The 14,072-nt window shown below is 39.5% G+C and overlaps 1 protein-coding gene across 2 annotated transcripts; it reads right to left on the minus strand.

Annotated features, from left to right (window-relative positions):
* Positions 1 to 1,207: 1,207 nt before the first annotated feature.
* Positions 1,208 to 13,834, minus strand: ift57 (intraflagellar transport 57 homolog (Chlamydomonas)). 2 transcript variants are annotated; one of them, XM_029703975.1, is made up of 11 exons: positions 13,331 to 13,834; positions 12,995 to 13,169; positions 12,624 to 12,742; positions 8,837 to 8,927; positions 8,660 to 8,731; positions 8,170 to 8,292; positions 7,988 to 8,059; positions 6,672 to 6,803; positions 3,428 to 3,490; positions 2,819 to 2,885; positions 1,208 to 2,056 (listed from the first exon to the last, which is right to left on the minus strand). In XM_029703975.1, the coding sequence occupies exons 1-11, from the start codon at positions 13,480 to 13,482 to the stop codon at positions 1,878 to 1,880; spliced, it is 1,245 nt and encodes a 414-aa protein (XP_029559835.1). In that variant the 5' UTR covers positions 13,483 to 13,834; the 3' UTR covers positions 1,208 to 1,877. The 2 variants fall into 2 exon arrangements, with proteins under 2 accessions (XP_029559835.1, XP_029559837.1); XM_029703977.1 differs by having other exon boundaries at positions 8,660 to 8,721; positions 8,833 to 8,927.
* Between the last annotated feature and the right edge of the window lie 238 nt (positions 13,835 to 14,072).

The following is a 14,072-nucleotide window of genomic DNA, read 5'->3' on the forward strand; positions in this document are numbered from 1 at the left end:
TCATCTGCATGCTGATCTTGGAATAATTTGACGATAGCAAAGATTCCATCTTTGACGACGCCACATAAATGGAATAGGTACTAGCTAGCTTAATAGTTAATATTTGCGCGCTAGCTCTGCATATTCAGCTAGTGTGTGTGCTCGATTGACTGGATTAACCTCACGTCAGTTACGTTCATTGAGTGCCTTTCAGACAGTAAACACGACCCCTCTGTTACCTTGCCAACTAAGGAACTGGCAGTGGATCAAACCATTGAGGCAAAGGGTGGGGGGGTCGCAATCTTTTGAAACTTAAAAACGTGCTATTAATTGTCTATAATCAGCACAATTGCTTTCATTGCGTATTATTAATATTATTTAAATGACATAGTTATGTTTCAGTGATATATTGGAGGGGGACAAATCATATTTTTCCCAGGATGGGGGGTCGTGTCCCCCCCGGGATTTCCGCCCCTGACCGCCGCGCCACCTTCCTGTTCAAGTGAGCACAGTCCAAAAATGTCTTGTATGCTGCTGCATAAATTATGTAATATACCAGGCAAATACGTATACTGTAGCTAAGAAAGTAATATGTGTATGTTGTGTATTAAGCTGTTAGTCGCCCATGTGCATCACCCTAATAATTTGGTCTATTTTCACCTCTTCCTTTCGCCTACTGTTCTGACTTGGTAAACATGTAGCCTATAACCTGTTTTTGAGAAATGTAATCATTGAAAATTGTAAAAGCATTCATTGTCTGCTTATACAGCCCCTTTATTTATCCTACAGTTCTGACTTGGTGTACAGGGAGAACACTGTAAGATGGCCCCTGTTCTGAATTCTGTCGCTGTACATTTCAAAAGTGCTGAACAAATAGTTATACAATGTTTGTCCTAGCTCGCTCATTGTCTTAATCAAAATTACGGATTGCCTCTTATCCGCTTGTCGTTCCCTTATGCCATAGCTTGTACATCTCAATTGTCAGTAGAAACCACATTTGTTTAAGCAAGTTAGCCATATCAGAAATGTTTTTTTTTAAAGCCAGTAAATGAGGCTGAATGAACTGTTTCACTGCCAGACAAGGCTCTGCTGATAGCCAGGTGTAGCAGTGGTAAGATGTTGGGACTGCTGTTGGGACAGCTTTATGTAGGCCCTAACAGTTTGTGTCTTCCGCTTTTAACCCAACCCCTCTGAATAAACCTGCTTCAAAGTTATGAATTCCAAAGTTACTTTTGGATTTTTATATTAATGTTTCATAATGTACCCTGACATAGCAAACATTGCTGGCAATCAATCTCAGCAGACTTTGTAAGTATTTCCACTTTTCTATATGGTACAATTCTTTTAGTTACAAATGGCTGGATGCATGTTTAATTTCACCTTTCCAGACATTTCATGAGTCATACCAGATCAAAAAGTCTAAATAAATGTCCCCATCAAATACACATAATCATCAGTAGTATTATACAACTTCTTATTTGTAAAAACAAAATCTAAGTTTAATTATCTCCATTACAAATATGGCAATTAGAAAACTTAACCCTGCATGTAAAACATATTGGCATTCAAATCTGTGTTTTATAATTCCAATGTATGTAAATATTGAGAAACATTAATTCAACCACACCAACAAAGCCTTAGAATGCAATCAAATATGATACGAAATATATGACAGTTGAAGTCAGAACAACACAGATGTCTCTCTACGTGTCTGCTTAAACAGACCATTTAGAATAATTTAAGGACTTTGGTAAATTGGCTGTAGTCAGGATGTAATCCACTGCTTGCCTTCTCATAGCAGGTGCCATACCATGTAAATAATATAATTGTACAGGCATAATGTATCGGTATATAAAGTTCAGTAAGCTAATGATAGATAATGCCATACTGTGTATATCTCAGTATGCGCCGATGGCAGGCTCTGGGATATTGGTGGCGTGCATGTCTCGAGTCATGTTGGACTTCTCCTTTAGCTTGGCCTGCAGTAGTGTGTGCTCCACCACTCCTATCCGAATGTCCATCTGAACAATCTCCTGCTTGAGCTTGGTCAGACTCTGCTTGATTTTCACCACCGGGGCTGTAATTCAAAAAGCTCAAAAGGGTAAGAAGACTAATTTAAATTTTACATTTTAGTCATTTAGCAGACGCTCTTATCCAGAGCGACTTACAGTAGTGCATGCATACATTTCATAATTCTTTTCTCTGTACTGGTCCCCCGTGGGAATCGAACCCACAACCCTGGCGTTGCAAACACCACGCTCTACCAACTGAGCCACACGAGACCTCTAATAATATCATTTTCAAAACAATTTGTCATAATCATTATACATGAATAGATTCCAAAATAAATCATGTTTTTAATGATCTAACAACTTCATTTATAACCTTTCTTCAATAGATTCAATGATAAAAGAACCGTCACTATATAATGTATTTTAAATCAAGAACTGTTGCTTCACCCATCAAGACCCCAAAAAATGCATGGGTTTGCAAAGTGCCCAATTTGAAAAAATATACATTTAAGGTACTTTACGATTATATTGAACGACAGAGGATGACAGTGGGGAAAGATAAAGGGCAGTAGGCCAGATTCTAACATATACCGACACCGTAGACGTGTGTGCCGGAGACTGTGGCATTACTACTAGACCAGCCAGGCCACAGCAAGGTGCCCAACCTAATGACGTATGTAACACAATAGGATGTGACGTCCCCTCTGACTTTTTAGTGTGGGAATTGCGTCATATTCACTATTTTGTCCAGCTTGCAGTGGAAAACGCTTAAAGCTATAGTGCTGTGTAGATTCCCTAGTCTGGTATGTTTTCAATTACAGACTAACCTCCATCAGACATACTGCTGCCCTTCTCCTCCATCTCCTGCTTCACCTTCTCCAACTCCTCTGTGATCTAGGTTAGAATGAGACAGCACTGAGATAGTTGACATCAGAACTTATCTGTCATCTATGGCACTAAGAAGTATCTACAGAGGATAAGAGATAGGTAGTATTTTTTGCATGTTATTTTGGCATTAATATGTGCCACATATCAGTTTGCAAACAACGTACAAAAAATATATATAATTTGCAGTGGCGGATTTAGGTATAGGCAACATGGGCAGCCGCCCAGGGCGCCCACTCCAACCCACAGTCCCACACGGTGACATGATTTCATTGACGTGACATGCAAATGAGCGTATTTACAGAGGATAAGAGATCGGTAATATACCATATATGGCCATTAAGGACTATATCATAATGTTGGTGTAAAATAATTCCGTGAACAAATTGGGAAAAAATGACTGGTCCAAAAACCACATGACCGTAATGTGAATGAGAATATTGTTTTTACAATAGTGTGAATGTTATGAGAATAATTGGCTAGGGTTATGAGAACATGGTATGAGAATGACCTGCATACTGTGGTTTACTGTGTGTGATGTGGTCACTGACCTCAGCCAGAACTCTGGTCCTCTCTGTAACTCCACCACTTCCCTGCTTGTAGCACTCCCTTGCCTTGGAATGCAAAAAAGGTCAACATGTCTGTATGCTTGTCCCCCCCCCCCCCAAATAAGCCAATTAGTTGTGCCTCTGCATTGCTGACCAACGCATACCACAGCAACAAAATACTGTATACTGGTATTGGATATTCTATGTTATAAACTGGTTGGTTCGAGCCCTGAATGCTGATTGGCTGAAAGCAGTGTCATCAGACCGTATACCATGGGTATGACTAGGGCTGTGACGGTCACGAAATTTCGTCAGCCGGTGATTGTCAAGCAAATAACTGTCGGTCTCACGGTAACTGACCGTTAATTAACATAAACACATTTAGCATCTCCTAGCTTCCACACATAGCCTTACAAGCCATTTTAAAAAGTATATAGCCTACACCTTAACAATAAATAATTTATTTTAGAGCAGTCTAAAGAAGCATGATATAAAGAACATTGTCTATTTCAGAAGAAAATATCATACTCTGAGTTGTCCTTATGTTAGGTCCTGATGTGGCTATGCCAAATGGCTGATGGCTACACTTGTTCATTTAGCAAAGAATATTTGCTTATAATTCCGTGGCATTATTTTATATTATTTTATAGTATGAAGAAAACAATTGAATAAAGCTGAATAAAATATAAATATGTTCTCCAAACGATTTGAGGGAGTGCACACATGCGGCTATTCTGTGTTGAGTGGTTGGTTAACAAATAAATAGGTACTCCTATATCCTTAATTTAGAGTTATTAATTTAGTTGTTCTACAAACGTTGGGCTATATGATTTGATTTGTAATACATTGTAAGGTTGCATGATGTGACTCTAATGATGATTTGAAAAAAGTCACTTGAAAGGCATGATTTTTTTTTGCGCAGGCTGTACACACTCCAATAGCCTCTCATTCACAATTTGACAAGCACTTGATAATGCCTCGAATTTCCCGGCGGCGTCACCTTTGTGGCTGTAATGCACCTTAAAAAAATTCATGCCTTTTGCTTCCCGGAGTGTTGCGTTGTGCCCTTCTCCCTGAGTGTGCTGCGCAATCCAAAGTGCCTCTCACTCACATTGCTCTCTGTCATGTGTGCCTTTCCAAATCATGTCCGATCAATTGAATTTACCATAGGATGTTCTCCAAGTTGTAGAAACATCTCAAAGAAACAGGATGCACCTGAGCTCAATTTCGAGTCTCATATCAAAGGGTCTGAATAATTATTTAAATAAAGTCTCTTTTTTTTGTTTTTAATGCATTTTCTAAAATGTATAAAAACCTGTTTTCACTTTGTCATTATGGGGTATTGTGAGTAGATTGCTGAGGATTTCTATTTATTGAATCCATTTAACAATAAGACTAATGTAACAAAATGTGGAAAAGGTGAAGGGGTCTGAATACTTTCTGAATGCTCTGTACATGTAGGTAGTGGTAACGGGGCAAAGCAGACGGCACATTTTCTTGTTTTTAAAATCTATTGGATAGCCAGGGGCACACTACAACACTCAGACATTATTTACAAAATATGCATTTGTGTTTAGTGAGTCTGCCAGAGGCAGTAGGGATGACCACATGTTCTCTTGATAGGTGCATGAATTTGATCATATTGCTGTCCTGCTAAGCACTCAAAATGTAACAAGTACTTTTGGCTGTCAGGGAAACTCTATGGAGTAAAAAGTAAAAAAAATGTTCTTTAGGTAAAAGTTGTCAAAATATACAGTACTAGTTAATAGTTTGGACACACGTACTCATTCAATGTTTTTTCTTTATTTTTACTATTTTCTACATTGTAGAATAATAGTGAAGACATCCAAACTATGAAATAACACATATGGAATCATGTAGTAACCAAAAAAGTGTTAAACAAAACAAAATATATTTTATATGTCAGATTCTTCAAAGTAGCCACACTTTGCCTTGATGACAGCTTTGCACACTCTTGGCATTCTCTCAACCAGCTTCATGAGGTAGTCACCTGGAATGCATTTCAATTAACAGGTGTGCCTTGATAAAAGTTCATTTTTTTAAATTTCTTTCTTTCTTAATGCGTTTGAGCCAATCAGTTTTGTTGTGACAGAAGATAGCCCTATTTGGTATAAGACCAAGTCCATATTATGGCAAGAACAGCTCAAATAAGCAAAGAGAAATGACAGTCCATCATTACTTTAAGACATGAAGGTCAGTCAATCCAGAAAATTAATAACTTTTAAAGTTTCTTCAAGTGCAGTCGCAAAAACCATCAAGCGCTATGATGAAACTGGCTCTCATGAGGACCGCCACAGGAAAGGAAGACCCATGGTTACCTCTGCTGCAGAGGATAGTTCATCAGATTTACCAGCCTCAGAAATTGCAGCCCAAATAAATGCTTCACAGAATTCAAGTAACAGACACATCAACATCAACTGTTTAGGGTGAGTGAATCAGGCCTTCATGGTTGAATTGGTGAAAAAAAACCACTACTAAAGGACACCAAGAAGAAGAGACTTGCTTGGGCCAAGAAACACGAGCAATGGACATTAGACCGGTGGAAATCTGCCCTTGTGTCTGATGAGTCTAAATTTGAGATTTTTGGTTCCAACCGCTGTGTCTTTGTGAGACGCAGAGTAGGTGAACGGATGATCTCCACATGTGTGGTTCCCACCGTGAAGCATGGAGGAGGTGTGATGGTGCTTTGTTGGTGACACGGTCAGTAATTTATTTAGAATTCAAGGCACACTTAACCAGCATGGCTACCACAGCATTCTGCAGCAATACACCATTCCATCTGGTTTGCGCTTATTGGGACTATCATTTGTTTTTCAACAGGACAATGACCCAACACACCTCCAGGCTGTGTAAGGGCTATTTGACCAAGAAGGAGTGATGGAGTGCTGCATCAGATTCCCTGGCCTACACAATCACCCGACTTCAACCCAAAAGGGTGGCTACTTTAAAGAATCTCAAATATAAAATATATTTTGATTTGTTTAACACTTTTTTGGCTACTACATGATTCCATATGTGTTATTTCATAGTTTTGTTGTCTTCACTATTATTCTACAATGTAGAAAATAGTAAAAATAAAGAACAACCCTTGAATGAGTAGGTGTGACCAAACTTTTGACTGGTACTGTAAATAGTGAAGTAAAGTACAGATACCCCCAAAAATGACTTAAGTAGTACTTTAAAGTATTTTTACTTAAGTTCTTTACACCACTGTATGGATGCTTACCTCGCTGAGTTTGGACTGGGCGCTGCGGTAGTCCTGGATAAGGTGTTCCAGCTGGTTGTTGATGTATTTCTCCCTGCTGCCCACCTTCTCCAGGGTCTTACCGATCTCCTCCTGCAGCTTGTCTAGGTAGCCCTACCAAATAGGTACACATAGCAGCTTTAGCTCTATAATACATGACTCACATAATTCATTTAAAGTAATAGAATGACATGAGAGATTGGCTGTGTGATAGGTGCTAGTCTTGTCAGACAGTGAGACTCAGATGAAGTAGCTTATTCATGGGTTGCATGTTTCATCACAATATTGTTTTCAACATTCGTTTTGGACTGATGCATCGTCAATGAGCGCTGATAAAGATCATCAAAAGCGCATTCCAGTGGCTTGGAAATACAATGACATTCAAAAGGAGTCAAATAATTAGTGGGAAAACCTTTTGATGTCATCAGATTGACTTTAAATGCAAAATAACGTTAGCTAGCTAGCTAAGATTGAGGGTAGACCACCAGATTTTAGCTAGCTAACATTAGCATTTCCAGCTATTTCTACGAAATTTGCTAGCTAATAACAACATTGCCATCCATCTGTCGAAAGTAAATTAGACGACATGATAATGCTGGCAAAATTGTTTCCTACTAAATATTTTACTACTTTAGCAACGTCATCTTATTTCCACGCACTATAGTTTAATTTAGACTAAACAGTAGTTAGCCTTTGCCCAGAATGACTGGGCTTTTCACCACTTTAGGGCACCACTATGGCGCCCCCGATAGAGGGTGGCTTGAGAATGTTCATAACAATGGCATGACGCGACCGAGTGAAGGTGGTGCAACCTATGAATGAATATGTTTTCTTTCTTTTGCTGCGCTTGATTGAGCTTGCCTGGCATAATGGAACGGACGGATTTGTCACAAAAGTGCCAGACCCACACACTTGGCACTCCCTTCAGTCTCAATCAAACACTCAAAGTATTTGAAAGAAAATAAATAATTGTCTATTTGAACCAGGTTTGGGGCCAATCAAATTAAGGCAGTGATTTGAATAAAAACAAATAAAAAAATGGAACAACTTTTGAAATAAATAGCTTATAAATTTCATTTTATTGAGAAGTTATTGAATATGGATGCCCTTTAAAATTATTGAATGGGAATTTTATTTTACTTCCTGAATTGACCCCAACCCTCATTTGAACCCATGTCTGGTGAGAGGGCCATGTCGCTAGACAAAACAAGATGTGTCTTACATCTTTCTAGATGGTATCAAAGTGATGTAACCTAGACAGAGAAAACTGAGTCCAACTGTAAAGGACTAAAGTCCACCTTGGTCTCCTTGAGAGATGATTTGATCCCGTCTTTGTGCTGATGCATTTGGTCCACATGGATCCTCCAGTCCTAGTAGTGGACATAGTCTTGTTACAAACACTCATGTTTTAGGCTATTGCCCGGCCCTGCATTGATTTTGAGAGAGCAATGCCAGAATTTACAGCTGTAGCAATCTTTACCTTGTGGTCTGTTCTGATTGTGACCTTCAGTTGTGGGAGAACCCGCTCGACCTCTAGATTCCACTCGGCAGCGTCCATGTTTGATTCCAGTATATTGTCTGGCTTTGAAGATAGTCTGGCCTCCTGTGAGAATGAAGGGGTTAGCGTTAGGAATGATAGTATGTACACTATGAGGGAATGAGCAAGAGCTACAAAAAGATAAACATTTATTTTATATTTGTTTGAGTCCACTGGTGACTAGCCTTTCTACATCTACAGACAGGGAACTGCATAGAAATGAAAATACTGATTTTAAATCAGCAGTAGCCTACATGTAGCATAGTATTAACCACACATGAAAAATACAATACAGCACATCCACTGTATGTGTAGTAACAAAGTATCCACAATGTCCAAACAGAACTCTTATTGGGACAGTAAATATGTACACCATTACAGTTCATTGTTTGTATCCAGCTATTAGTATAACATTACAGCAACTGCAACTCACACTTTGATTGGTCCTTGATTTAAGTGCCTCTAGATCCATGACGTTTTCTTCCTCGTAGTCATCTGGTTCCTCCTTTATTAAGGGATTTATTTTTAAATAGACATATTTTAAAAAGTGATGAGTACAACATATACAAATAGGCCTATCACCAGGGGACACTTCGATGGGGATACCCACTGTCATCTCCTCTTCCACTTTACTGAGAGTCAGCTCTGCGTCATCCTCCATCACAGACTCTTCTTCCATCTCCTCTGTAGGGTAGTTTGGTCTGGGAAAAGACAGGGGAATAGGGATTGCACTAGGCCAGCGATGTTAAACTTTTTAATTGGTTGCACCTACGTCACATCACACCATTGTTATACATGTTCTCAAGAGGCTCTCAGCCATACTAATGTTGCATTCAAAACAACTGGGAACTTGGAAATCTCAGACTTCCGACTTCAGTATGTTCAAGACAACCTGGAACTCTGAATAAAACGATATCCACCGGGGGGGCCAGTACGGGAAAAAAAAAATGTATGAAATTAATTGAAATGTATGCATTCACTACTGTAAGTCGCTCTGGATAAGAGCGTCTGCTAAATGACTAAAATGTAAATGTAACGATCTCCGACTGGGAAAAATTGTTTAGAATGGTCATAACTTGGAATTCCAAGTCGGGAACTCGGGTGTCTTTCTAGAGCTCCAACTTTCCGACCTGAATATCACTGATGTTGTGATTTGACCTCATTTTTCCCCCCCAGAGTTCCCAGTTGTCTTGAAAGCACCATTACTCCGGCAAAGCAAGATGTGCCCAGTCATTCTTAACGGGGGCTAATGACCATTTAGCCTAAATTACAGCTTCGAAATACAATGACATTGGTGGAGTAATGTTTTCATAGCTAGTAAAAGGCCTTTTCACACTGTCATTGTTCTTAGCCCCAGGTTATGTTAGCCCAGGGCCAGTCTAGCCTGTGTTCACACAAGCACTTGGTAACCCTGGGCTAAGCTTTAGCCCTGGGCTAACGGACAAACACAACATGCGACCAACATTTTATCTCTGATTCGTGACCAATGCTATAAACAATAACACATTTATTAACACATTATTTCCTCATGCTTCTAGCCTAGCATTTGATTTCCAACAGTGATGGTTTGTATAAACCTTGCCTTCTACCTGTCCGACATCGGAAACAATATTTCGCTTTTGAAATCTCACCCCTGTACAGAGAATGCTATGAACAAAAGAGACATCAACTTTTCTGATTCAGGCGAAATCATGCAACAATATTATTATCATGGATATATGCAATTAAATGTCAATAGAAAAGCTATGAAAACGGAGGAAAATGGAGCGTTTGCTGCATTTCCAGTTGTAGAGTTTGTAGTTTTAGTTGGCTAATTGAGAAGACTTTAGCCAGCCTGCATAGCAACCATTTTTGATAGACATAGCAACCAACCAATGTTTGGTTGCTATGGATTAAATAGTATGGTTACTAAGGATTAAATAGTATGAATTTACTTGTCAAAATAACTCACAGAACACATTACAGGCATCACCAGCATATGTAAATTATGTGCTGCTTTTGTGATTGGACAGTGAGCATTATAGGCATTGTTCTTGACACCCACTGGCTATTTTGGCAACGTGTTTTTGGGGCTACCCCCGAAAAGTCGGTGTTAACCCTGCTCTGGGGCGGAGCCAGCTAGCCCTGGGCTAAGGTTGGTGCTAGCACACTTTTGAATGTGCAAGTGTGAACACAGATTTTAGCTACCCGGAGGCTCTTCGCTCTGGTCTAAAGTGCAGTGTGAGCGCACCTAAAGTTTGACAAAAAATACCTATCTATGCGAACTTTATGCGAACTATGAACTAACACATATGGAATCATATAGTAACTAAAAAAAAGTGTTAAACAAATCAAAATATATTTTATATTTCAGATTCTTCAAATAGCTTCACTTTGCCTCTATGACAGCTTTGCACACTCTTGACATTCTATCAACCAGCGTCATCTAATGCAGCACTCCATCGCTCTCCATCTTGGTAAAATAGCTCTTACACTGCCTGGAGGTGTGTTGGGTCATTGTCCTGTTGAAAACAAACGATAGTCCCACTAAGCACAAACCAGATGGGATGGCCTATCACTGCAGAATTCTTTGGTAGCCATGCTAGTTAAGTGTGCCTTGAATTCTAAATAAAAATCAGACAAAGATACCAGCAAAGCACCCCCACACCATAACACCTCTTCCTCCTGATTTACAGTGGGAAATACACATGCGGAGATCATCCTTTCATCCACACTGCATCTCACAAAGACATGGTGGTTGGAACCAAAAATCTCCAATTTGGACTCCAGACCAAAGGACACATTTCCATCCATCTAATGTCCATTGCTCGTGTTTCTTGGCCCAAGCAAGTCTCTTCTTTTTATTGGTGTCCTTTAGTAGTGTTTTGTTGCAGCAATTCGACCATGAAGGCCTGATTCACACAGTCTCTTCTGAACAGTTGATGTCTAGATATCTCTGTTACTTGAACTCTGTGAAGCATTATATTTGGGTTGCCATTTCTGAGGCTGGGAACTCCAATGAACTTATCCTCTGCAGTAGAGGTAACTCTGGGTCTTCCATTCATGTGGCGGTCCTCATGAGAGCCAGTTTCATCATAGCGCTTGATGGTTTTTGCGACTGCACTTTCAAAGCTCTTGAAACTTTCTGTATTGACGGACCTTCATGTCTTAAAGTAATGATGTACTGTCGTTTCTCTTTGCTTATTTTAGCTGTTCTTGCCATAATATGGACTTGGTATTTTACCAAATAGGGCTATCTTCTGTGTACTCCCCCTACCTTGTCACAATACAACAGATTGTCTCAAAGGCATTAAGAAGGAAAGAAATTACACAAATTAACTTTTAAGAAGGCACACCTGTTAATTGAAATGCATTCCGGGTGACTACCTCGTGAAGCTGGTTGGAAGAATGCCAAGAGTGAACAAAGCTGTCATCAAAGCAAAGGGTGGCTATTTGAAGAAGCTCAAATATAAAATATATTTTGATTTGTTTAACACTTTTTTGGTTACTACACGATTCCATATGTGTTATTTCCTAGTTTTGATGTCTTCACTATTATTCTACAATGTAGAAAATCCTAAAAATAAAGAAAAACCCTTGAATGAGGTGTTCTAAAACTTTTGACCGGTAGTTTATATATTAAAACTTACTTAAAGTATAATTTTTTTAGATTAGTAATGTTACTGTCCCCACTACAACAACAAAAAAATACTTAAATATATTTAATTATGTTCTTGAAACATTTAATTGAAATACTGTAGAATTACATTAATTCCTATGGAAGACTGCGCCTACCGGGGAGTGCCAATATCACCGACAGGTGGTTTTTAAAGCCTCTCAATGGCCAATACATAGCACATACAACACCCATTCTGCCAGTAACATTCTGTTAAAGGTCCCCAAAGCACACCCATCCCTGGGTTGCTCCTCTTTTAAGTTCGCTGCAGCTAGCGACTGGAACGAGCTGCAACAAAACCTCAAACTGGACAGTTTTATCTCAATCTCTTCATTCAAACAATCAATCATGGACACTTACTGACAGTTGTGACTGCTTCGTGTGATGTGTTGTTGTCTCTACCTTTTTGCCCTTTGTGCGGTTGTCTGTGCCCAATAATGTTTATACCATGTTTTGTGCTGCTACCATGTTATGCTGCTGCCATGTTGTTGTCATGTTGTGTTTCTGCCATGTTATTGTCTTAGGTCTCATTATGTAGTGTTGTCTCTCTTGTCGTGATGTGTGTTTAGTCCTATATTTTAATTTTTAAACCCAGCCCCCGTCCCCGCAGGAAGCCTTTTGCCTTTTGGTAGGCCGTTATTGTAAATAAGAATTTGTTTTTAACTGACTTGCCTAGTTCAATATTTAAAAAAAAAAAAAATTAGCAAACCAGAATTGATATACATCATTGACATTAACTTACCTTCTCCAGGAAAACACTCTCTCCTTCAGAGCCTCTTCAGCCAGCCGATCCAGCACATAGCAAACATGTTCCCCTGAACCAGCTTTTAGCTTGGAGGGAGGAAAGTCTACCAGTCCTCCCTGGGTCAGGAGAGAGCAATATTTTGATCAAAGATGCAATGTCTGAAATATGTCTTATACTAAAGTTGGACCATCTGGCTTAGTATAGGTCCTTACAGTTTCACAGCAATGTCATGTGATACATTATGCAATGGAAATGAAAAAAGGACAAATACAGGTTGTTGATAAACAGAACCCCCTGTCGTCTGCAATTCAAAAACGGTAGACAACAATGGGGACACCAACGTGTACAGTAAGTTGAGTTGTGCTTACAAAAGCTCTCAACTGTGAGAGAATGTTGGACACAGTGGCGTTGGGGTCGTCATACTCCTGGGGCTGCTCGAAGGGTCTCCCTGCTGCATTGATGAGCCAAGACGCGATTATGGTAAACATGAAGAATTGCTCCCCTGGATTTGATGGCATGTAGGCACTGGATGCAAAATAATGCCTATATGGATTGCAAGGGGGAACAACGTATTACTTATTATTACATCTCTTACCGGAATTGACTGCAATGTATTTTGACAGTCATACCTAGCAGTCTGAACTGTAATTTCACTTTGGAAACTTTGAACATCAATAATAGCTAGCTAGTTGCTACTTCCCAACCTGGATAGAGGTTTCATGTTGTGCTTTGCCAGAACTTCCTCTTCGTAATCCAGAAGCTTCAATTTGTCCAGCAGGTCCTCCATAACCACGAACATTTGATATGCCGCTCCAGGACCCCGTTCATCGTCCCCTCGTCTATTGTCATCTACCATCTCTCTCTTGGCACTTCTTGCAGGCTAACAACAACCCAATTTGTGCTTGACCAATTTTTGATGCCGATCAGTGCAGTCTTCTTCAGCTTGTTTTGGTTACCATCTGTGTTGTCAAGCAACCCTAATATAGCCAGATAACGTTAGCTAGCTAAGTTATCAGTTCCTTGGTTAACTAAAAAGCCACAAAGCTAAAATACGTTTTGTCTGAACGTTTATCTCTATATTAAATATATGCAGTTAGTACCTGTGTATTGAGATGAATATTCAAGTAGTTGTATCAATAACTCTTGCACTTATTTTTCTAGAGCAGGCGACATGCGTCCTAACGTAACTTTATTTGCGTCCTTACGTAACAACCTTTCGTTTACGTTCCAGTGCAGCGTTATCACAGGTGTCGTGGTTTTGCTGCCACCTACTGCAGTGGACGAAAAACTACTCCCGGAGAAATGAATAGAAACAGTTAAAATATACGTGAATTGTAAGGAGAGAGTATAAGGACTAAGCTGACTCTTAAACAGATCAAGCAAAAACATTAAACTGAGTTGCGCTGCACAGAAGATCTCGACAACGACTGGAGAAGTGTTTAACAT

The sequence above is a fragment of the Salmo trutta genome, chromosome 21, assembly GCF_901001165.1.
Source record: "Salmo trutta chromosome 21, fSalTru1.1, whole genome shotgun sequence".
NCBI classification, from domain to species: domain Eukaryota; kingdom Metazoa; phylum Chordata; class Actinopteri; order Salmoniformes; family Salmonidae; genus Salmo; species Salmo trutta.